The sequence below is a fragment of the Vanacampus margaritifer genome, chromosome 7 (genome assembly GCF_051991255.1).
Source record: "Vanacampus margaritifer isolate UIUO_Vmar chromosome 7, RoL_Vmar_1.0, whole genome shotgun sequence".
In the NCBI taxonomy this organism is placed as follows: Eukaryota; Metazoa; Chordata; class Actinopteri; order Syngnathiformes; family Syngnathidae; genus Vanacampus; species Vanacampus margaritifer.
In genome coordinates this window covers 6,936,087-6,961,173 of record NC_135438.1, presented here as the reverse complement: position 1 = coordinate 6,961,173, position 25,087 = coordinate 6,936,087, and the positions used below count along the sequence as shown (strand labels likewise).

Genomic DNA, 25,087 nt, shown 5'->3' with positions numbered 1-25,087 from the left:
AGCTCTGGCTAGCTCTGGCTAAAAATAGATCAAGTTCGATTTTGAGATCTCTCCAAATAGCCTACCCTCCTTAAAAGTCTCTATTTTCCTTTCCGAGCAGCCCAAAAGTTGAAATTGTTGTTAAAGTGTACGGAAATAAGTGATGAACCAACAATGTTGTTGTTTCTGTTAGAACATGCTAGCGCTAGTAGCTAACACGGTCGGGAAACTAGCTAACTTGGATTAAAAATAACCCGAGATTCTTTATCTCAAATTCACAACTGATAAATGCACATAGCGACCAATAAAAGCTAATATATATATATAGAAATACTATTTATAGAAAGTAATTTTTCTTGGCAAAAAACAACAACACATTAGTTCATTCATGGCATTTCGTTCATTTGGGAGAGACAAATTGAGATAGGAGTGTTTTGAATTACGAAGGTGACCATGATGCAAATTAAACTCGTAAGTCAAGGCACCCCTGTATATATCGTGGAAGTGGTCGTAATGCTGTGGCTACAGTTGCCGCTCCCATTTTAGTCTCGTCTTGGTCGCCATGTGAAGTCAAGGCGGCGGCTCAAGAAGTCACCTGACCTTGACAACTTGAATCACGCCGGCAGAGTGTGACGGACGAACCCGCCCTCGCCTCCCCCCCCCCCCCTTCAACATGACTGACCTTTTTTTTTTCCCTTGACAGGACCCCAACCCTGGGCCACCCACTTCAAAGCCAACATTTTGCCACCTTGAACCCGTCGCACATGGGCTATATAACACGTGTGCCGTGCGACATGGAAGCCATCATGATTTGAAGGAGGGAGCAACTGATTCTTCCAAATCAGAAAATGTTATGAATATTTAACGTAAGAAAAATAACATTCTAATATTGTGTTTTATAAAATCATACAGTAATGACATAAATAGAATGTAAAGAATCGTTTTTTTCTTCACTTCAATGAACATTGTGCTGCTCCTTCTCTTGTGCACGCTTTGGCCAGCTGGGGTCAGTATACAGGTTTAATGAATAGGGAACGCACACCAAGAAAAGTTTCACAGCTGACTCCGCAAAATGCTGTAATAATAGCCATTCCTCGCAGAGGATAAAGACTATCACGTCTGAAACAGAGGTAGGTAGTAAGGAGTTAAGAAACAGTGAGGCAAAGAATTGATCGTGTTCCGTCCCTCCCCCTCTCATAGTCATTCTTGTGTCATTTCTCTTCCATCTGCTCCATCTTTGTTTTCAGTCTCTATCAACAAACTGAGGCCCGCTGATGACTTTTGCAGACTTGACTCTTCAACTACCAGCGGCCAAACACAACAGCGCTTAATAAGCACTTTGAAAGCGGCAAGCCAAGGATAAACGGATGGGAAAATTCCACAAACACGATCCTGAGGAGAGTGGGAGCTTTTGGCTGCGCATCTTTTTTTGGTTGGCCGCTCACTTTCTGTATGAATTGACATTTCCAGGCAGAAGCACAGAACGGGATATGCTGTCTGTATGCTAATGATGGGGATCTTGCAATGAAATTTCCCTGGTTGACTTCCCAGATGTCCTCATCTGTTCCCGAAATGAAGAAGCATCTAAGGGCCACACCAAACATTCGGAATTCTGAGACGTCAGCAAGCTGTAAAGTAACCGGCCTCTATTGTTTGGGCTACGTTCGTTCCAGAACATCCCGGCAATAAGCGCAATCCGTGATATCGGAATACTTTATTGAAATACTCCGAGGCATGTTTTTTTTTTGAGCATATACGACCCTTATTTTCTTAAGCTCTTTAACTGCCATTGACGCCTATAGACGTCAAAAATTCATCTTAACGATTTCTATTAGTTTGACATTTTTTCCCACTTTTGTTAACAAAGATATGAAAACCTAGAAAAACAATTTATTGCACATTTAGAACAGATATAACATTTGTTATTAATCGTGAGTTAACTAGTGAAGTAATGCGATTAATTTAAATTAAAAAATGTAATCATCCGACGGCCCTAATTTTTAAATAATCTTTTCTTTAAAAAAAATTTTTTTTTTTAAAAAAGATTATTTGTTCATGTCAAGGATGATCGTGTGCAGTGGATCCAAAAATGTTGACCGCGTCTTCATAACATTAAATGTTAAAAGAATGAACACATAACAGGTGCTCTTTAAATTTGTCAGGCGAAAAATGTTGATTAAAAAGCCTTTTTAATTGAGCGATTAATCATGATAAATCAAAATTCTAAGATGCGATTAATCTGATTAAAAAAATATATATCGTTTGACAGCTCTAATTATAACTGGACTAAACAAAATCTACGGAATAGACAGACTATGAAGATGAGATCTCAGTTAATCACCATCTGTAAAACTAATAAGTAATAATAATAATCTACCATTTACAATTCAGAATTCTACTGAAAATGAGAATTTTAAACACTGTCAAGCAAGACTCAACAAATCCATGCATTAACTCAGGAAGTGTCGGGGGGGGGTGGTCTTTGGATTCCTTGCAACTCTTAATCAGCAAGTCCAAAAAAAGGAGAAACCTCAACAGGGGCTGATAAAACATGAACCTGCACCCAAATTTTGTCTGTGTCAACACCCCCCCCCCCCAACAAAACAAAACACTTGAGTCTGAATGTAAATACACAAATGCATATTGTTTCGAAGCTACTCCCATCAAAAAGTTACTCTGGTAAAGCGAACGTGTAGCCGCCCCGGGTCAACGGTTCGAGGCGTCAGGTAGGTGGCGTGCTGGCTGCCGACTCACAGCTGTGAAGCATCAGGCTGGAAATCCCCTCGTTCGCAGTCATGAACTCGCATGTGTGTGTGAGTGTGTGAGGGTTTGAGTTTGGGATTTTTGGCCACATGTGGTTGAGGAGGCGTTTTGGCCCGGCGTGTGTATTCATGTGTGTGCGGGTGAAAAGCAAGCCGGAGCAAGAGTGTGCTATCGTGTTCTATCTTTGGGGTTGTTGGCGCATTTGTTAAGACTGAGCTGTTCATTATAACAACACTAATACAGTTGACGCACGAGCTTGCTGTTTACACTTGGAGCTACAAAAGCCTTTTTTTTTTTTTCCCCCTCGTTCACATTCTTCATCCTTACTTGAGAATGGACGTCATCTTCCCTTGTCCGTCATCTGCCGCGCGGCTCGCCAGGCCTCCCCACTCGCCTCAAACCTCCACACCCACGCGTTCCCCACTCGAGCGGCAGCCACTTCCTCTTCGCCGCTTTCTCCTCTTGGCTGAAACGCAAAAAAAACCCCATTCATTATTAATCGTCTTCGATTCAAATTTGTAATATCTTTGCCACGTGTGTATTCGAAACAAACACATAGCTTAGCCTTTCAGTCCGCTAGCTTGATAATTAGCATGTATGTGACAGTGCTATCTTAAAGCAGGAGGAGGAGTACAATGGCCATTCAAAGGATGCAGTGTGGCAAAAAAGCGTTGAATTCTCTTCAATTTAATTTAATTATGGCGTGACTATTATTACAAAGTCATATGTGAGGATAAACGCTATAGAAAATGGAATGTATGAATGTAAAATCGATGGCCTTTTGATAGGCTTTGCACAAATCAATATTTTTCGGCTGATCAGTAATCAGAGTTTGAAAAAAAAAAAAAAAAGATTACCAATCAAAAATTCGATCAGAGTTAACTATTGAAATCAATAATTAATTACATTTTAAAAAATGTCATCACCTGACGCGAGTTTAAAAAAAGAAGAAAAGATGACAAAAAATTTGTAGCGTCAGGCGATTACATTTTTTAATCGTAATTAATTGCATGACTTCACGAGTTAACTCACAATTAATCCCAAATTTTATATCTGTTCTAAATGTACAATAAAAAAATCTAGGTTTTCATACTCTTGTTAACAAAAGTGGGGAAAAAAATGTTAAACTAATAGAAATAGTTCAAATGAATATTTGACGTCTATAACCGTTAATGGCAGTGAATGAGTTAAAAAGAGATTCTCTATCAAATCGGTGATCGATTATTTCAAACTTGTTGATCGGCCGAAAAATCCTGATTGTGTTAAGTCTCATACCACGAAATGTGTTACTTTTATTAATTAATGGGGCAATTTAAGACATTATAGCCAATCACTAATTTTGCATAAAATGCAAAACATCATCCAATCCTGATCAATCAGTCTCATGCCTATATTGTTGTTACCACTGAGAAAATGTTGGACTATACTCGTATTCCCACACATTAGGACCCCTGGGAGTGCTGTTATTTCACACATAGTGGAAAAGAACTGTTGCTAAAAATAGCTCATAGTGACAGGAAAGGGGTGGGGGTATGTTTAAACGTTGGGGGGCTACCAGTTGTGTGTTGAATCGGTTTATTTTTTCTTTGCTTCTTTACTTTATTGATCTGTTTGTTTTGCTTTTTTTTCGGGGGCGGGAGCATCTTCCCACGATCCCACCGAGGGAAGCCGGGAACTAGCGTCGCCATCACACGCACGCACGCACGCACGCACAATCATACCCACCCCTTCGTTATGAAAGAAAGCGTATTCAATCATTTAAGTAAAAATAAATGTCTGAATAGAAGTCAGCACCGTGGCTGTAATTCAGCTCACGGTACGAGATTCTTGCAACATCTGCAGTCATGATGAGCTACGGTAAAAGGCCCTGTGAGTATTTGTGTGTGGGCGGGTGGGAGTCGGTCCGCCAGCCAAAAGACCACCAGGAGGTTTTTTTTTTTTTTTAATAAACTGGCTGAAGAAGGTAAATGAGGTAGTAGGAGGGGAAGGAGAAAGAAAGTAACTGGCTAATGAAAGTGAGGTTGTTATCGTTGGAAAAGGAGATGGAGCAGAGAGCCGTGTGTGTGTGTGTGTGTGTGTGTGTGCTGCCAACACCACGCGGCATTAAAACGAGTTGGCAAACTTATTAAACACAACATTTGGTGTCATTATGTGAAAGATGAGATGCGCCGGATGGCGAGCACGTCGAAGTTGGATCCGTGCTAAGCCGCTAAACGTACCTGTTCATACAAGACTGAGCTGGGTGGTCTACGCGCCGTTCTCACCGGTTTTGTCTTTCCGAAGTTGGCACCGGGCCCCAAAAATCAACCGGGAGTCTTCCTAAGTGGATGAAGAGGAGCCGATTGAGCAATCGTGGGACTGACTGATCGTTTCTGCTCGTTTTGGATTATAATACATTACAATTCATTCACTATTGATTATGCACGTTTACCGTGGTTTGAATGACTGCTCAAAATGTCCGTCACCGCTAATGAGTGTTTTGCGCAATTTGATTGGCTGCTTGCAGAGATCACTGAACGAGCTGCCTCTTTTTTTTAGTCCTTCTCGGCTGAGCAGAGAGGGGAGGGGAGAGGGGGGCAGTTACGCACACACTTGGGAGGGAGGGAGACTAGAGCCCTAACTCCTGAATACTTACACCTTATGCGGTGTTGATTAATGCGCATCGTACGGCTGTGTATCGATTCAGATTTTGATTCGATTCGCTTTGATTTTCGAGGGATTTCATATATTTATATATTATGTTTAAATTATACATTTAGAATATTGTTTTATATAATTTTATTTTGATTTGATTAAAAAAAATTGTAAATATAAATCATACAAATTCTGAATGTCTTAAAGTGCAAAAAAATCAGGTATTTCGTAAATTTAAGAAAATGCTTTAAAATAAAATTCCTGTTTACAGTTATTTTCAAGAAAACAGCAAGACACAAAAAAAAACACTTGGGCCTTTAAGTGAAATTCTCTTTTCACTTCAAGTGAAATTCTATTCCCACAAAAATTGATTGGAAAAAGATTAAAAGGATCGATTTATGGTTTTATAAATGAATATTGGGCTATGAAAAGGAAAATAAGGGATTCATTTAATTAATCGATTTTTTTTTTGTTTTAAACCAAGTCCTAGTGCATTACAAAAAACAAACAAACAAAAAATCCTGTTTCCAGCGGGTACTAGTTATCCCAAAGGACAACATGAGTAGCCTATGGGTCTTCTCTAAAAATAGCTCATCAGTGATGGGACACTATGACTTACTAAGAAAAAACAAAACTTTGCATAATATACATTTTTTGTGTAGTAAATATTATATATTTTGTTTAAAATATAATATATATATATATTTTTGTTTTGCAAATTTGGTATGAAAGTAGCACATCTCATCCAAACCATCAAAACAGAAGGATAACAATACTACAGTACATCAGATTTATATATTAGGAAATCATCGTAAATTAATTGGGAATGAACATAAAACAAAAACAAAAAAGCACGTCAACAGCATTACAATAAATGACTGTATATTCTCATTCACATTCAATTAACTCATTGTTTGGACTGTTCTTCATGATTTGGATTTTTCCCAGCACACTTAAGGCTCGCTGCATTAGAGGAATTAAAGAGATCCCAGTGATCAGGAGGAGGAATCATCTCAGATTACCTGTGCTGAGAACTTCCTCTCTGTCTTAACTTGACTCTCATCCGGCTAACCAAAATATTAGAAACCGCTCTCAATGCCGTACAATTCTACAAGCTCACACCTCGTGGGAAGACTCGTGTTTGCGACCCACTTCCTCTTTCCAACACCGGGGAATCGTAAAGTGTCATCAGCAAACACGAAGGACACCTGCGTGCGTTCTGCTGTCGGGGCGAGACCCCTGATTATCCGGGACGAGCAAACAAGCGCGCTGCTTGCTAAACAACAGGGCGGCGCAGTGGGGATTAGCCACGGCAAACACTTTCTTAACCGCCACACTAACGTCAATTGCTTTCCAAGTCAAATGTAAAAGTGTGTACGCATCATTAACTTTGATGTGCGGAGAAAGAATATTGCATGTGCCCGGGAGGTGAGTCGCTTCACATCGACACAAAATAGTGATAAATTTGCATTGTACATTCCAATCTGGTAGCAATGGCAAATTGTCTGCATTGTTCTGAGCAGCCACGACATGAACGTAAAGCATTTACCATCTTTCAAGTTACAATAAATTACGTTTGATCATTTTCAATTCCGTGATTGTCATCGCAATTGTTCTCACTCTCACTGGTTTGAAAATAGCCAAATAAAAAGCTTGTGACGTGTCGATTAAATATCAACGTTAGGAAGTAAAAAAATGCACAATGTAGGTAAAAGTTGTAAAAGTGTGCACACCCTCCTAACTCATTCACTGCCATTGACGGCTATAGACGTCGAAATTAATTTGAACTATTTTGATTAGTTTAACATTTTTTTCCACTTTTGTTAACAAAAGTATGAAAAAATACTTTTTTTTATTGTACATTTAGAACAGATTTAAAATGTGTGATTAATTGTGAGTTAACTCGTGAAATCATGCATTTACGATTACAAATTTTAATCGCTTGACATCCCTAATTTTTAATAATCTTTTCTATTTAAAAAAAAAATCTAAAAATAATAATAATTTTTTCTATTTAACAAAATATTTTAATTGTTTTTTCAATTTTTAATAATCTTTTCTTTAAAAAGTTTCTTAATTTTTTTTAAGTTTGTAATTATTATTTTTATTTTTAATCTTATTTTTTAATTACCTGAATTTTTTTAAATTTTTAATCATCTTTTCTTTAAAAAAATCTTTTTAATTCTTATTTTTTTAAATTTTCAATAATCTTCTCTATTAAAAAAAGTTTAACATTTTCGAATCTTTTCTTTAATTGTTATTTTTTATTTAAAAATATATATATTTTCTTTAAAAAAAAAAAGATTATTAAAAATTAGGGGCGTCCGGCGATTATTATTTTTTTTAATCATAATTAATCAGATGACTTCTCTAGTTAACTTTAGATCTGTTCTAAATGTACAATAAAACATTTTTTTCTAGGTTTTCATACTTTTAACAAAAGTGGAATTTTTTTGGAAACTTATAGAAATAAAGTGAATTTTGACTGGCTTTAGAATTAACTAATCACATTCAAATTCAGTACACAACCGGAACATACATCTGTTTGAAAATTCAGCTGTTCTAGTAGACCATACCTGACCTTTTTTTGCTAACAGAAGTCGGAAGGTTTCAGCTCACACTGGCTGATGATTGGAACTGTTCATAATTCGCTTCACCTCAAACTTGGATTAATCGGACAACAACAAATGTTTAATTGTTTAAATGTATCCATTGAAAATGATGACTGATATTCGAAATCGCCATCAATGCGTTGATCACATTTACGTTAACACGTGGTAATGAGGAGCCGCTTGCCTTGATTTAGCCTTTGCCCTCGGTTTTTTGGGGGTCAGCTTGAGTTGTCTACTATAAATATTCATCAGGGATCTTATCCAGATTGAGTCCAATGTTTTCCCAAAAGCAAACATCACGGCTATTTGAGTCCGGGCAAGAAGCCTTTTGGTATATATCACACGGACTGAAGCCAAATCCTTCACTGTTGTAGCGCATAACAACTGCCATTAAATGAAACGAGCTTTGAAAGATGGAAGCTAAGCTTGATGACTTGCGAGTTCATAGAGTGCAAATCAACATCGCCACATTTCAGGATGTGTTGATTGAAGGCAGAAGTCGACAGAGCGGAACGCGCTCGGGCTTGTAAGTTTGTCGTCACTGTCGGACATTTTGTGTTTGGGGACGCAGACTTCTTTCTGCTGTGGACTGGAGCAATTTTCTTAAAACGAATTTGTTAACAAAACTATCGAGTTAAAAATCTAGTGTTGATTATTTTTGAGTTACTGCGTGTTATTTGAACACTCGTGGTGAAGAAAAACATCTTGTGGCGTACTTGTTAGTGTTGTTGCCCCCCCCCCCCCCAAGTGCTAGGTTCGAGTCCCACTGTCCCCATTTGGGTAGGAAAATATAAACTTGTCAAGGAGTGAAACTAAAACTGTGAGAAATGAACACGAAAAGGAACGAAAATAACACTTTGTCTTTTAAAGTGACAACAAAACTGTGAGAAATGAATACCACAAAATGGAAGGAAATAACACTTGAAAGTGTTAAAAAAAAAATAACACTGATAGGTGAAAGTAGATAACACTTTAAAGTGCAAAAAGTTCAGTGATGGGACAATATGACTTACTAAGAAAAAACAAAACAGAAGAATATTTTTATGTGTCAAATAATAAGACTATGGATGTTGTAATTTCACTCTAACGATGAGTTAAATCTTTACACTTTTGGAAGTGTAAATTTAACTCGGAACTGGTGAGAACTATATGAACTCAGTGTTAAATTTACACTTCCAATTTTACTATGTAGATTGTGGGGGAAACCGCCAAATAAAATAAATAAACAAAGTCCTAATGAAAATCTAATTTCAAATGTGCAGAAGAAATATTAGAATACTCAAGACTCACCAAACTAAGAAACAAGGGCCAAACAATGGACTATATGCCACGGAGGAGGCGGGACTTCCGACTTCCGGGTTTTCACACATCAACTTTGTTTCCGTTTCGCGACGTGTGGGTCGCGTCCCAGTACTTGCGCTTCCGCCTTTGTGCCCCTCGGTTGCGCGTTCCCGTCGACGGGTGCGAGGCTGCGAGTGTCCGAAGCATTTCAAATAGGGCGAGACGCAGCATAAATGAGGAGACAACGAGAATCACCTGGACAAGAACTAAATGTCTGAGGGAGCTGATTGGAAGACACAAGGGACCGACCGGGATGATGACAACAGGTGTACACAATAATCCAAGTCGAAAGTCTAATCAAAACTAAATCAACAGAACACTGAATTGAAATCTTATTAAAAGATATACCGACAGATATTGCATTTTAACTCATTCACTGCCATTGACGGCTATTGATGTTAAAAATTCATTTGAACTATTTCTATTAGTTTAACATTTTTTCCATTTTTGTTAACAAGAGTATGAAAACCTAGATTTTTTTTTTTTACTGTACATTTAGAACATATATAAAATGTATGATTAATCATGAGTTAACTATTGAAGTCAATAATTAATTACATTTTTTAAAAAAATTATCACCTGACGCAATTTAAAAAAAGAAAAGATGATTGAAAATTAGGAGCGCCAGGTGATTTTTTTTTTTTTTTAAATCGGAATTAATTGCATGACCTCACGAGTTAACTCACGATTAATCACAACTTTTATACCTGTTCTAAATGTACAATTAAAAAAATCTAGGTTTTCATACTCTTGTGAAAAAAAGGCTAAACTAATAGAAATAGTTAAAATGAATATTTGACGTCTATAACCGTCAATGGCAGTGAATGAGTTAAAGGGCATTTGAGGTTGGAGACAGACTAACATTCTTCCAGCCGTGAATGTCATTTACTTCCTGTTCATTTCTACTGAACAGCATTTACTGTTTCACATAAGAAAGTGAAATTGTATCGCTATTTAATTGGCAAAACTCAGGCGGATTATTATTATTTTTGAAAAGGCCTAATATCAGTCGTCCGATTAATTGGTGGGGCCCTAAAAAAAATGAAAAAGCCTACTTTGACAAGGTAAGTCGGGTTTTAAGTATAACCATATTCGAGCTGAAGCGCCAACACTATTGTATAAACATCAGTATGTGTGTGTGTGTGTGTGTGTTCCATGATAAGCAACTCTTTTAGCGCAGTGCTCTTTCTCAGCATGCCTGCAGCTGTTACAACAAAAGCGCAAAATAAATTCCCCCCCTTCTCATTCTGGGTCCCGCATGCAACACATTTCATTCTCTCCTCAACGCCCTCATCTCTTATACGTACGTCAACATCTGCTGTTTGTTTTCGGCGACTATTTGTATGTGACCGTTTGCTACTTTTAAAGCTTCTTTTATTTATTTAGGAAGTAACAAGTAAGTACGTGTGCATTTTTCAAGGACTTTTTACCTTAACTCATCACATTTCGATGTACTTTCCACTCCTTACTTTGTTAAAGTAACACACTTTCTACTCATGGGAGTATAAAGCACGCATAAAGAGAAAGGCATTTAGCATGTGCTACATACCAAAAGTAGTGAGGCTATGCTAAAGGGAGTTAGCCAAAAATAAAAACAATACTAGCATTTCCTCCGCGCGCACACACGATGCTCTTATTATGAAAGCCGACCTTCCGTAAGATGAACTAGTACGACAAAGCACTCCTCCCTCATGTGTTTACGCGGCGCTGTCACCACATCGTCCAAACAAACGCTGAGAGATGAAGGCGAGTGTAAAAGTGACCAGGATAGAAAGCAGGACCGCAGCACGCGCACACGCACGAACGCGCACAGCAAAATGTTGGGGAATTCTATGCCTCAACAAAACGGATCAACTTATAAATCATACCATCACGTCTCAGTGAGCCGTTACAAGCGGATGCGGACGTTGACCAAAGTTGGAACCTGGGCTAGCTTAGATTTGTCTTGGTGTGCCAGCTAGCTCGCTAGCCAGCTAGCTATGCTCATTAGCTGTCATCCTTATGACTCTGCATGTGGACGACTCTTTGCCATGTGGTGATTTATCCTCCTCTACCCTTTCCAGAAAATGTAAATACAGTACTTTTAACCTTACTTTAGTTTTAATTTGACAATAGTTAACTCGTTTTGCACTTGTAGAGCAGGAAAGAATGTTACTTTTCCAAACGTTTCCTTGACAAGTTAAGAAAAGCTAAATGATTGGCAGTCTGATCCTAAATGGATTGTGGTCAAATTTGGGCGTCAATTAACTCATTCACTGCCATAAATTCATAAAAATTTAAAATAAAGATGATTAAAAATTAGAGGTGATGGGCAATTAAACTTTTTAATTGTGATTAATCGTATGACTTCACTAGTTAACTCACGATTAATCGCAAATTTGATATCTGTTCTAAATGTACAATGACAAAAAATTCTAGGTTTTCATACTCTTGTTAACAAAAGTGGGGGGAAAAATGTTAATCCAATAGAAATAGTTCAAATGAATTTTCGACATTTATAGTTGTCAATGGCAGTGAATGAATAAATTTTTTCTAAAAAAAAAAAGAGTATAAAAAATTTGGGGCGTCAGGTGATTAAAATTTAAATCGTAATTAATCGCATAACTTCACTAGTTAACCAACGATTAATCATAAATTTCATATCTGTTCTGAATGTACAAATAAAAAAAGTTCTAGCTTTTCATACTCATGTTAACAAAAGAGGAAAAAATGTTAAACTAATAGAAATAGTTTAAATGGATTTTTGACGTTTTTAGCCGTCAATGGCAGTGAATGAGTTAAACTGCCAATATAAAGCTGGGCAATATGGCTTTTTTCCCTTCACATCGCAAAATTTCTCTTCTGGGATTCGTTCTTTTTTTTCCTTCCGTATTGCCTTGCATCACGGTCCACGGAAATATAGAAAATCTTTTTTTTCTTTTTTTCCTTCCTCTTGGAGAAATACTCCTTAAATCAAAACATAACATTTGTGGGAGCAGTTACCGGTGTTCATTTTAAACGACAGAAACCACAAAAAAATGTATTAATTAAACAAAATGAATTTGAAACAATCGATATAAATATTAAAAAGTTTAGTGGTTAATGTTGAAATTATTTTTCAGTTCCATAATCGTCAAGCTTCTAGTACAGTATATACCTTACCTACTTCCAAACATTGCGCCTCATGTTCTCCTCCAGAGTGCACGTTTATAGACCCTTTTTTACAGCTGCCGACTTGACTTATGGTCCCAGAGTTCATGCGGACATATATTTTGAGCCTCAGCGGGACCGGCGAGTTGACGGGCCTCGTTTTTTATCCCCCCACCACTAGCTGTAGCGGTGATGTACGAGAACTTGAGACGTGCGAGTCGCAGGTTAAAAGTCATTTGTAGGCATACGAGAACTTACTCAAGGCCGCGTGGCACTTTTGCGGTTCCCCCGTTATTTGGGTGTGTTCGTTGGAAAGAAAGAGAGGAATTAATGGATCTCTAAGAACAGCTAGTAGCATAACTAGCAGTAATTATTCGGTGAAAGTGGGGATGTGCCCTGCCTGATTCAGCGGAAGGTGCTGTGGTGAAAAGCGTAACAACTTTGAAAATCAAGTCGACAATCATTGAACAATATTACAAGAAGAAGAAAAGACCCTACAAAAGTAAACAGTTGGACGCTAGCTAATGCTAATGCTAGCCAGGAAAACTAGCCAAGACGTACACCAAAATAAACATTCTTAAAAATCTGAGCGAAAAGTTATTTGTCGTCTGTGCAAAAGATTGCATTAGCATCGTAGGACCAATTTGAAATATGAAATAAACAAAAACATAGTAAATGTAAAATGGCAGTTTTGCTGGTAAGTTGTACAGTATAGTGCTTGTACGCCTTCCCTTTCACTTTTTTTTCATTTCCCAGTTTCCCTCAAGCCCTACTGTCATTATTTATAATTAGCCCCTAATCGACTTTCCTGGTGAAACAACAGCTAAACATTAAAAAAAAAAAGAAAAGAAAAGAAAAAGGGGATGGGGTGGGGGTGGGGGGGAATCGCAGCAGTGAGAGCAAGCCAGAACCACTCCTGCATCATGGGAGCAATCAGGCAGGGTTGGGTTGCGTTCCTGAGCCAACGCGGTGCAGCGCAACATTTTTGGCTCATTAAAAGCAAACAAATCAAATACGTCACCGCCGAGCCAAGAGACATTCTTTGGGGCACGTTGTTGACATCTTTGTTTACATCACGTGATCTGATCCACGTCACCCACGCAGATGTCAAAACTGTTTAAGGTTTTTTTTAATAGAATACACCCCCAATTTATGATTTTCAAATGAAAAATAAAGGCTAGATTATTTCCAACTTGTGTTTGCACTCAGTAATCATTCTTCACGCTGCCGAGGCCTGGCGGCTTGATGTGATTTATGAAGGCGGTTGTTAGCCATGAGGCCAACAAAATCAGCAGAGTAGACTAACTGAAGGGGGGGGGGGGGGGGGTCACACAGCAGGGGAAACGTTCCTAAAATTAATGATGACAATGTGCAGTGCTCGTGCAGTTTGCACTGAATTACATTTCAACTAGGGTTGAACAATTTTGAAAAAAAGATCTTATTGCGATTTAAAGTGGAAGTCAAACCTTAAACATTTCTTGACAACAATATGTTATATGTGACCTCACTAGTCTAAACATTACATTCTTATTAATATTACATTTTTGAAATATGAGTTATGAAGCCAAATCTAGCCGTTTTTGTCCATCTCAGAGGGCGGCCATTTTGCCACTTGCTGTCGACTGAAGATGACATCACAGTTGCTCGGGGCTCAGGCAGCGACCAATCACAGCTCACCGGTTTCCTGAAGCTGAGCTGTGATTGGCTCCCAGCCATTTTCACTGAAGCAACCCCCTTTGCTCCTGGCTGTTTTATTGGATTTTGACAGATTTTGCAAGGCCCACGGAATATTGTGTTCTATTGCTATAAAAACATGGAACGTACCAAAAGAAAGATTACAGTCTCTTCTTTCATCAGAAAAAAAAAATATATATTTCTATCTGTTTCTGTTTTGCAGCAATTAGCATTAGAATATAGTTAAGTTTCATCATTATTCACAAAACTGTTTAAAATAGTGGGGAAAAGAGCTGGTTTGCAACATGGCCCTGGTTGATCTCTTGTACTCTGCTGCCACCTGCTGGCCGTTTGTGTAATAACTACCATTGCCTGAAGCGTTCTCTTCAGTTCAGAGGCTGCATCAAAGCCTTCTACATGCTCTAGCATTAAAAGAAAAGAAAAAACGTAAAACTACGTCTTTGGGACACTAAACATTTTAAAGAGAACGTATTTACAAGTTTTTGGGAGCAAATTAGTTAATCAGAATTTCACGTTTGGACTAGTGAGGTCGCATAACATAGTCAAGAATTTTTGGGGGGTTGGCTTCCCCTTTAATAAACAAGCTAAGATAACAGTCATTAAAGTAAGTCCCGTTTCATTAAAAAATATAGATATATATTATAGTTAACACTATTTTCCATCACTGGCACCCTTCTGTGGTGACATCACAAAAAAGGACAAAATAATTTTTTTTTTTATGGCAGTTCCATAAGCAGAAAGTACGAGAGTAAGTAATCGTCAGATTTTGCATAATAACATGTTGGCTGTAAACCATAATGACACAGTAGATGGATGTCAAATATTTTCACTGTCGTAGTAAACAGCATGTATTTGTGTATGGGAGGCCAAAGGGTGACGTTGGTTCCTGCCTGTTTCCCATTTTTCCTCAATCAGACAAACGTCTCTCCCACTTTCGGCCTGCGTATCCTTACACCCCCGCAGCCTCGGCGGCTAATTGGCCATTCAGATCATTGCCACATGCATCTGTTGTGTGTGTGTGTGTGTGTGTATATTTTAAGTCTATCTCAAGAGGTCAAGGAGACGTTCCTCGCCTCAAAAACGGACCCCAGATTGAGTATCAGATTACGAGATTACTTGATGCTTTCCATATGGGCTTTTATAAAATCGGTTGTGGGCCTCCCACCCGCCCTTAGACGCACTGTGACATATAACAAACACACACGGGGATGAGCTCATGCTTGGTTATGTTTTCGTACGGCTGACTAAGTATAAGTAGCCCGTTTGCCCTCACGCCAGCCACGTTTTGTCCTCCGAATGTTATGTATTGGCTTCCTAGGTCTACTCTGAGGGGGAGGGAGTTCAAATGTTTTTAAAATTATATTACATCATTTAAAGAGGGAGTCAAGAAGTCTGAGGTTTGGAGGGTGCTTTTTCCAGATGGCATGTTTCATTCAGCTCCTTCCACAATTTTTTTTATTTTTTTTTGTGCTAATCTCCTGAGGCAACTTTCTCCCTCACTTCCTCTGGTCCACGGTAAGTGCGGTGCGCACCATGTCACCAAATGAGCAATAACTATTTTCCCACGGGAGACTCCGGCATTGTTGGACTTGTGTCCCCCCAAAAAGAAACTTTTCACACTTCCACATGCTACTTTTAGGCCGCATTATTATGAAGCACCTGCACATGTCCAATTAGCCCCTAATAGCTGCTTTTTGGGGCCCCTTTGCAGACAATGTGGACGGCGAACTGCTTCCCGGGTTTTCCCAGTTACTCACGGCAACCAGCCGTCAGTCACACGTGATTGACACGCGGCCACTTTCGTATGTTTGTAAAGCGCGAGACCTGACAAGCAAGCGTCCGGCTTCACGTCTCGAAAGGGATGAAAACCTTTGAGGAAGTCTTGAGGCAAGCGTTGAATCGGCTTTTCTTGACTTTGCTCTCTAATCACCAATCAAGTCATTGTTGTCTGTGTGTTCCCACTCAAATTTGACTCTTGTGAATATAAACTTGGCCGTTTTTTTTTTTTTTTTAGCTTTTGACTGCTCACTTTGGTTTTGGTGCCGTCTGAACTCGGTGAAAGGAAACAAAGTTAAAAGGTTTGCGTTTTAATGAGCTCGGCGACAATGCTGCAGGAAGGTCGCACTTAACTTTGGACTTTTTCGCCTGTAATTACACAGCAAGTGAATGCTTCGACACCGCCGCCGGAACCGCAGCAATGAACACATTGTTACATAAATACCACTCTGACAGTGTCAATGAAGACTGATTATTATATTTATAAAAGCAGTTTAAAAAATAAATTTCCTCGTTGAACTTGCCGCTTGGATGTAAGAACACACTCGTATGAGACACAAAAGTGCCAAACTATTTTTAAAAATTACCCGGAAAAAAATCCACAAAAATGTAAATCCGCAAGTTTGCTGAGGCCAAACGTAGATAAAGTCTAGATCACAGGTGTCAAACTCAAAGCCCGGGGGCCAGATTTGGCCCCCCCCATATCATTTTTATGTGAGCTGCAAAAGCTTATCTAGCATGTCAACTTTGATTATGCTTGCTCAAATCTGTACCAAAATTGCAAAATTGTCATATGCAATAATAATAATAATAATAACAACAACATTGAGATATTGCAAGCATTTTCTTGTTACCAAAAATCCCTTATTGCAGTAACGTGAACAAAAGTTGAACAAACTATTATTCTAGGCTGATCTTTTTTTCCCTTTTTTTGTGTGCCAAATTTTATTATTTTTTCTCTCAATGTTTTTTATTTATTTATTTACACAATAACACATTACAAAAAAAAATCTGCAAAAAAACTGAAAAAAACCCCAATCAGCTGACTTTTGCTTATTTTGTTATAAAAGTTAAATACTAAAAGACAAATCAATTAAAAACAGTAACTAATATTGTCAAGTTATTTTATTATATATATTTGCAGTTAATCAACCGATTGGTCATCAGAATTTTATTCTTCACTATCAGAATTTGCATCTTCCGTGATAACTTACATTGATGTTTCTGCATTTGGCAATTTATTATTACATTATATTATTAGTATGGGATTTTTTTTAATGGGCTTTAGGTGAACTGATGAATACACACACGCTCGCACGCACATACAAAAAAAAGTATATATATATATATATATATGTGTGTGTGTATATGTATATATATATATATATATATATATATATATAATATATGTGTGTGTGTATATATATATATATGTGTGTGTGTATATATATATATAATATATGTGTGTATATATATATATATATATGTGTGTGTGTGTATATGTATATATATATGTATATATATTAAAAAAAAAAAAACATTTTTATTTTTATTTTTTTAAAAAGGAGAGCAATGATGATGTCAAATCGAATGAACAATACTGAGCTCTAGCAAAAAAAAAAAAAAAAAAAAGAATTTGCATCTTCCTCGAAAAATCCATCAGTCGGGCCCTGCATACAACAGAATAATAGCTTTGTAACTGCAACTAAATTGGCCCAGATTTCACAATGAGAATTGCTTCAATATTTTATTTTGCAAATATTTTTGGCTGTGTGTCCTAAGTGAAAAATACTGTTTGTGCCTTGGCTAAATAAAGGTTAGTAAACACTAATGTACGTTACCTGATTCCAACTGGGGTCCATTCGGACGAATACCCTAGCAGGGATTTGGCAAAGTATGAGTCGCTCAAAATGGCAACTTCCTACTAAAACGGTTGTTCAATTTCGTGCACGTTTTTCTAAGAATTTCTTTTAATATCCACCTAATTTCATGTTGACCGATGAAACTTGTGTCATTTTGTTTCAAATGTTCCAGGGGGCGCTGCCGAGTGTGTTTTGGGGGATTGTTTGTGATTATGAGACTCTAAAATAAATACAACATCAAAAGGAACGTCTTTTCCAACAAGTAACATTTCCGTCTGCAGGCTCGGCACTTTTTCCAGCCGCGGGAAGAAACAACACAAGAGACTCAACCGTCGCTCCATAATTACGCGGGAGTGATTTAGGAACATGACATGCCTCAGAATGAAGAAAATTGACGACACCGCCGAGTCCCACTTGAGGAGAAGGAGACGGCCGTGAAGTTTGCAGAATTCCCACGGGGGCCTTTCAACTCTTCTTTGAAAATTAACTTGATGTATTCCGAGGTTTGGATAGTGAATTTCGAAAAAGAAATGTTGATTGTTTTGTCCACAACTGGACACTAACATTTTGGTTTCTAACCACGGCACAGACATAAGTAGCTAAAAGGAATCTATCACTTCTTTGGAACAATCATGTACAAGTCGGTTGGCTTTAGTGAGGACGTTTACAGTCATCACGAATAAACCGCACGCTGAGAACAGAACATTTTCTGTGGTCCAAAAAGCAGAGAAAGGGGACGGCCGGAGTCTAACATCAATCTGCCTCTGGAGTCTCCCTGCAGTGCCTCAAAAACCACACGGCAAGCGATGACGCCACCGGCTGTACTCAAACATCAACTTAAATGAATGAGAGCTTGAAATTATCCTGTGGAATTTATTTAAATATATTTTTAAAGAGACATACACGTTTTTACACTAATTACCATAGTCCTTTGCCACTTTTGCTGAGGCGTTGCCACGTTTTCCCGGCCTGTTTGCTGCCCGCAACTTTTAACAACTGGCCCCGTGCAAACGCGTCTCCAATTCCGGAATCATCCGCTTCTTTTGCCATGTCGACCTTCATTTTTTTTTTGGAGTAACAAAAAAAAGAAGAAAAAAAGACAAGAGTGATTTTCTCCCACATTCCAAAAACATACGCGTTAGGTTCATTAAGAAACCAAATCAGCTATTTTCAAATTGTCGAATGCGACAATCATTGAATTAAAGGTTCAAATTGTGCATATCATGTTATGTTATGTGGCTTAAACTTTTCTTTTTGTCCAGTTAAGTATTTAAGTACATCAAGCGTGTTTAACTTTTAAGTACAATGCTTTTGCATTTCTTCTTTTTGGACTGTTTGCTTAAAAACATTTATGTGAAGCAAACATAGTGAAGCAGCATTTAGTTGTTGTGCTGCACGAAAATGGACAGGGGTGGGTGGTGGGGGCTAAATCGAGGAAAATGATATAATCTGTAATTTAGAAATGTATTTATAAACTAATTTTCAGAAAGCTTAACAAATATATATATATTTTTAGGTAAAAAGCAGTTTAAGAGAGAAAAAATGCAATATTTTTTACACCGCATTCTAAGGACACGTACTACAGAAGTCTACATTTTGTGTGAAGTGCCCACCTTGTGTTCTTCATTTCAGCTAAACATTTTCTTGAGTTTCGAAAAGAAGCCTTCCTCCTGCTCTTCCTCTGTCTTCTGTTTGTTCTCGCCCTCTGCTGAGCTGCTGGTCTTCTCAGCAGAAGCTGACGTTTTGCCTCCCCCTGCTGGACGCAAAGCATACTGTCGTCATCAGCGACATCTATGAAAGACGGGCAGGGCAGTCCTTATATCATTATTTTCAATTAGCGATCACAAACCAAACTATAAAAGTGACCCGCAATTAAAAACTGTTTTGCTTTTAAACCAAAAGCACTTAATAAGCCTTGTTTTTCTATATTTGAAGACCTCGTATCTTTATTAATGCTTGTTACATAAATTCACATCATGAGAATTCGACCAATTAAATAATAAAATCAAATTCAGTTTTGTGGCTGTTTTCTTCCCATTTGTATTTTAAATCTGAGCTTTTAATTGGAACGCCCAATAGATGCTCTTTTTAATTGTATCCGGCAGACATCTTTCTTTTGATTTTAACTCATGTAAAAGCATTTTGAGTAGTTTTTTTTTTTTTTTTAATGAAAAGTGAACGTGGAAAAAGTGTTTATTGCCTGCAATCTCATTTTCCATGAAAGTGAAACAATTACCCGGAGAAGGCGCGACGCCATTGACGGTCCCAGAAACATCCGCCTCCTCCTCGGCGTAACTGAGTAGCAGAGAGCGCTGCTTCCGCGTCAACTTCCTGCAGAGACAAACAACCAAAATAATGAGATGTACGAAGGGACTAAAATGGAAGAGATTATGGGAAATACAATTTTTGCTTCTCACGGTCAGTTTTTGTGTACGTTCAACCCGTTTCAAGTCTCTTACTTGGGCACTCTGATCTTGATGTGTGCGTAGTGGTCGCCGTAGCTGTAGCTGTTCATCCTGCGAATGCCTTTCCCCTGCAGCCGGATCACCAGATCCGCTTGACAGCCCGCGGGAATCTGCAAACAAGGCGGCCAGAACATACCTTGGATGAAATCTCGCACCTGCAACGAATCAAGGAGTTGATGCTTTCTAACCATCTCACCGCTATGCTGATGGTTTCGTAGAGGCCTTGCGCCGTGGCGATGCCACCCAGGATGGCTTGAGCCACGGAAATCAGCACGTCCGAGTGGATGTCGAACCCGTTGCGCCTGAACACGGGGCTCCTCTGGACCTGTGTGGGCCCCATTTCGTTGCATATAAACAACAAGGGAAATACATTCACTCACTGTTTCGCCAAATGGATGCGTCTCACCTGAAACGTGATGAGAATTTCCTTCGTGCCGACTGACATGCGCACGGTCTGACCGTGCTCAACCCCTGTAGACAAATGCCATATTCACTTACGTGCCACAATATTAGGTACAGCAACACGCAATATGATATTCAATGTATGAAATGCTGCTCATAATGGACAACATACCACAACTAGGATAGACAACAATTACTCAACAAATAATCCATTCTCAAATGAATCAATAATTATTTTTCAGAATCAGTTAACCGCCGAGAGACTTTAGTTGAAAAATTGCCCAAAATCCTTGGAACTTCGGCATTTCAACAGTAAATAGATTTCTGTAGTCCTTTATGAAAGCAGATATTATCAATAAAAGTTTTGCAAACAGCTGCTTTTACTTTTGGCAAACAATAATCAACATTTTTGCATATGTTCTGTCATGTTATGCACAAAATTAGTAAATTAATCGCAATTTGTGTCTGTGCATTTTCTGCACTATTAATGTGGAAAAATGTTGTGATTTGGAATAAAGGATGGAAATGAAAACATACACGATTGATTAATTAATTGACAGATGAAGCGATTGTTAAAATAATCTTTAGTTGTAGCCCTAAACTAATGTTGTTCACAGACGCTTTTCTTCATAACATGGACATTAGTTAGCTGAGTCGTTTTAAACTCTGTTGCTAACCAAAACAGCAGTATTGAGTTTACATCACATGGAGAAAGCGTCCCCCCCACCCCCCAGCAATTGCCATTTCAAAAGGCTAACAATTTATCATCAGCCTGACTGAGTTCTTACTGTTCTGCATTTCTCCCAAAATACTTCACTTGACATATTGTGATAACATTTTAAATATCATACTAAAAATGCAACCACAACTACAAAAAAACAACAACACAATTACTGTTTTGATTAATTGTTTGCATCAGTTGAAACATACGATGTAAACCTGGCGTCATTTAGATAAAACAAAATGTTACAAACCGGGCAACATTATGTAGGTTGCTCAATTATGAAGAAAATATTAATCACGTTTATATTGGTAATGATTGAAATCCCAATTGGGACGATCATTTATTTTTTGGTACAAAACAAAAAAATGTTTTAACGTAAAAAAATTTATTAAGACAAATAAATTATTTGAAAAGATAATTACGCAATTATTTGTTATTTTAAAATAAAATAAAAAAGGTTTAAAAGTATGAATTTAAACAACTCAAAATTAGTATTAATAATCTTTTTTTTTTTTTTTTTTTTTACACGATTAGGCTGATTTTGTAATTGTGGAGTGTAATAATTGAAATTGTAATTGAATTTTGAATTAACCGCACAACCTAACATTATGCATATAAATGATGAGATTCTGTCTTCATATTCCCTACCGGCCGGAACCGGCACCGTGACCGCCTGCTTCTTCTTGGTCTGACCGGAACCTCGGCACAGAGCGCAGGGCGTGATTACAATGGAGCCCTTGCCGCCGCAACGTCGACATGTGCTGCGCATCATGAAAGGGCCCGTGTGCACCGACTCCTGTCACAAAAAAATAAATAAATAAATAAATAATAATTTTAAAATAAAAGCAGCAGACATGAATGACTCAAAGAAATTGGGAGAGATGTGCGACTCACCATGCCAGTGCCGTTGCAGTACTGGCAGTGCGACACTTTGGTGCCGGGCTCGCTGCCTTTGCCGACGCACCTCGGGCAGGCTTCCTCAAGGTTGATGGACAGCTCCTTCTTCGCGCCTTTCGCCGCCTCGTTAAATGTCAACTCCATCACAAACTAGTGACATGCAGGAGAAAATAGTCATTTGGCGAGCGATTGTCTGTGGTAGACTTTTCTTTTTTAATTCACAAAAATCTGTCATTTTTTTTATTTCAATTAGGTTTTTTGTTTTTTTTTTGTCGTGAAGGGCCTTGTTTTCCCTCACCTCCGGCCGTTGCTCAAACATGCTGTTGACGTCTTGGAAGCCACTGGCGAAATCCCCAAAAATCTTCCTGAAGAGCTCCTCGGGGTTGACGTTAGCGCTGCCTGCTCTGTAGTACTGCTGCTGGCCCGCCCGGTTGGCGTCGAAGCCCGCCGAGCCATACGTGTCGTACTGCTTTCTCTTCACCTCGTCGCTTAACACCTGCCATGCAGCGGACTGAATTTTTATCTGTCCTTTGTATCAGATTTCATTACAGTCTAATGAGGTGTAATGATTCGATATAGTGCACCTAATGAAGAAAAAAGGCCGGCAAGTGTATATTGACAGTCGCTACCTCGTATGCTTCGGCCAGTTTGGCAAATTTCTCTTTGGCCTCTGGGTCGTCGGGGTTTGTGTCTGGGTGATATTTCTTTGCCAACTGTAAACACAAGGAACTCAGATTAGACTGTCATGCAGACTATTTGAGGATCTTCCCAAGGTTTAATGCGGCGCCAACAATGGGGGTGGTGTCACCTGGTAATAAGATTTTTTGATGTCCTTTTGTGAGGCCGTGCGGGCGACGCCCAGCACCCCGTACAAGTCTTGCTTGTTCGCACATCTGGCGCTGGTGCGGAGGCATCGGCCTGGGATAATGTGAGGATAACGCAGGGCTGTAGAAGGGATGACGCAAATGCACTTTGTTCAATAAAAGTTTGGTAGACAAGCAAGGCTGCAAATGATCTGTACTCTATTTACAAATTCACATATTTTGAGTTTTTTTCCCCCTGTGGGGCTCATCTCCTGCTGGGATTAAATGAGAGACAGCACTCACCTGCAAATATTTTAAGAGCCTTTTGATTAGCACCAAATTATTTTCAGGACATTGGGCAGTTTCAACAAGAGTTTTATATTTATTCTTAAATTGACTAACTGGGACTAATGGTACTAAATGAAACACTATTTGGTCCAGTGTTCAAAACTGCAAATCAGCAATGTGAGTGATTGACGTTACTAAACCAGTATTATTACGCCATGACATCAGTCATACATAGTGGATTTTCTTTGGTAGCACTCAGGTTTAATTTTTTCACAACGGAAAGGCCGTTTTTAACATTTTAAATGACAGTTTTGACAAGCAATGGAGATATTTTGCTAACATTAAGCTCGCTCACCTGTCAACCGGCTCAATGTCACCACATTTTTTAGGCTACGCGGGCTCGGGTGAGCCACCAAACCTCCCCAATGAGCGAACGAGGCCGTCGCCGAACGACACGCATGTCTGGCGGATACAGACAGAAGACGACCGCGGCAGAGTTTGGAAACAAGCGACGTAACGGAACAGCGTGTAGTGAGCCGGCTAGCGGAAGACGCCATTTTAATGTCGTCATTTCCTAGGTGAGCAACGCTCTGCGCATGCGCTAAATGTTTTTCTCGAGGCAGTATTTTCTTCTTCTTATCACACGGCGGTTTGCAGACGGAAATATTGCATTACCGCCATCTATAGATCGGCATGGAATGTTGCTTTGGGTTACAAAACTGTTCCTTACCGAAATCAAATCATTTTATTTATTTATTTTTACATATCACCATCTCCTTTTGAACTTTCTTAAAAGGTTATTTTAATTTGTTATCATTTATATTTTAATCCTCTGTTGTTGTTTGTACATTTTATTAACTTTTTCTACCATGTACCACCTCTATTTCCTTCTTCTCATATTCTTATTTGTTTGCATTTCCCCACTTTAATGTATAATATCACCAAACAAACTTAAATCAAAGACGACCAAATAAACATGAAATGCAGTTTTTATATGGCACTTCTGTTTATTATGGGGGAAAGGTGAGAACATGTACTTAAGTTGTCCCCTAAACTTACCAACACTTCTGTGGAGAATTTGTTACCTCGCCTTTCCTTGCAGAATTGTTTTTAATTCAGCCACACTGGAGGGATTTCAATGCCACAGCATTTCAATCATATTTAAATCCGGACGTTGTTGCTCGTTTGATAACCTGACAAAAATTCAAACAGCAGATGGCGTCACTTCGCTGTTAATAACAAGGCAGGTCTGTAAATAAATGAACAAATAACAATGACAGAATCTTATTTTAACATATTAGATCCTTTTTTTTTCTTCTTTCTTCAGTTTTCATGCACCACTAACAAATGTGCTTTCAGCTAGCTATCATGAGTTTGCCCCTTGGTGGTGCGACTGTGACATTCTAATGTTACGTACGAAGATCAGAGAGCAGCAGAAAGCTTCCCTTGTTGTTAAAGGGACTTTTGCTCTTGGTAACCAATCAATTTAAGTTTGCCTTCTCAAGGGTGAACTCGCTTTCTCAAACACAGGCAGCTGTTAACCTCGCCCGTAGGGAGAAGATATGTATCAGGCAAATGGCACCATCTCCAGTTCTTCCCTGTTGTGGAGATGAGGCCAGTGTTATGGTTACAGACTGACACTGAAATGGTGAATTATTCAACAGTATGTGTGCCTGAGTCCCCAGTATCTGCTTCAATACCGAAAATCCAGAAAAAA

The 25,087-nt window shown here is 38.6% G+C and overlaps 1 protein-coding gene across 3 annotated transcripts; it reads right to left on the bottom strand.

The window, feature by feature from the left end:
* Positions 1 to 396: 396 nt before the first annotated feature.
* LOC144055108 (dnaJ homolog subfamily A member 3, mitochondrial-like) lies at positions 397 to 23,970 on the bottom strand. Of its 3 annotated transcripts, none has more exons than XR_013294776.1 (15): positions 23,726 to 23,970; positions 23,088 to 23,224; positions 22,909 to 22,992; positions 22,578 to 22,775; positions 22,277 to 22,429; positions 22,031 to 22,178; positions 20,663 to 20,727; positions 20,453 to 20,581; positions 20,251 to 20,366; positions 20,028 to 20,122; positions 19,405 to 19,544; positions 18,714 to 18,847; positions 4,962 to 5,061; positions 3,070 to 3,208; positions 397 to 1,563 (listed from the first exon to the last, which is right to left on the bottom strand). XR_013294776.1 is itself a non-coding variant. In XM_077570809.1 (12 exons), exons 1-11 carry the CDS (start codon positions 23,925 to 23,927, stop codon positions 19,420 to 19,422), a joined length of 1,455 nt encoding a protein of 484 aa, XP_077426935.1. In that variant the 5' UTR covers positions 23,928 to 23,969; the 3' UTR covers positions 18,645 to 18,847; positions 19,405 to 19,419. The 3 variants fall into 3 exon arrangements, 1 of the variants encoding a protein (XP_077426935.1); XR_013294775.1 differs by having other exon boundaries at positions 657 to 1,563; positions 19,405 to 19,547; positions 23,726 to 23,969; XM_077570809.1 differs by lacking the exons at positions 397 to 1,563; positions 3,070 to 3,208; positions 4,962 to 5,061 and having other exon boundaries at positions 18,645 to 18,847; positions 19,405 to 19,547; positions 23,726 to 23,969.
* Between the last annotated feature and the right edge of the window lie 1,117 nt (positions 23,971 to 25,087).

Excerpts from the sequence above, each read along its gene's own strand:
- LOC144055108 (XM_077570809.1), bottom strand. The coding sequence starts at position 23,927 with ATGGCGTCTTCCGCTAGCCGGCTCACTACACGCTGTTCCGTTACGTCG. Across the intron at positions 20,123-20,250 it reads ATCAAGATCAGAGTGCCCAA|GAAGTTGACGCGGAAGCAGC; the intron begins GTAAGAGACTTG and ends TTGTCTCTGCAG. Across the intron at positions 19,548-20,027 it reads TGGCGTCGCGCCTTCTCCGG|CAGGGGGAGGCAAAACGTCA; the intron begins GTAATTGTTTCA and ends CTTTGCGTCCAG.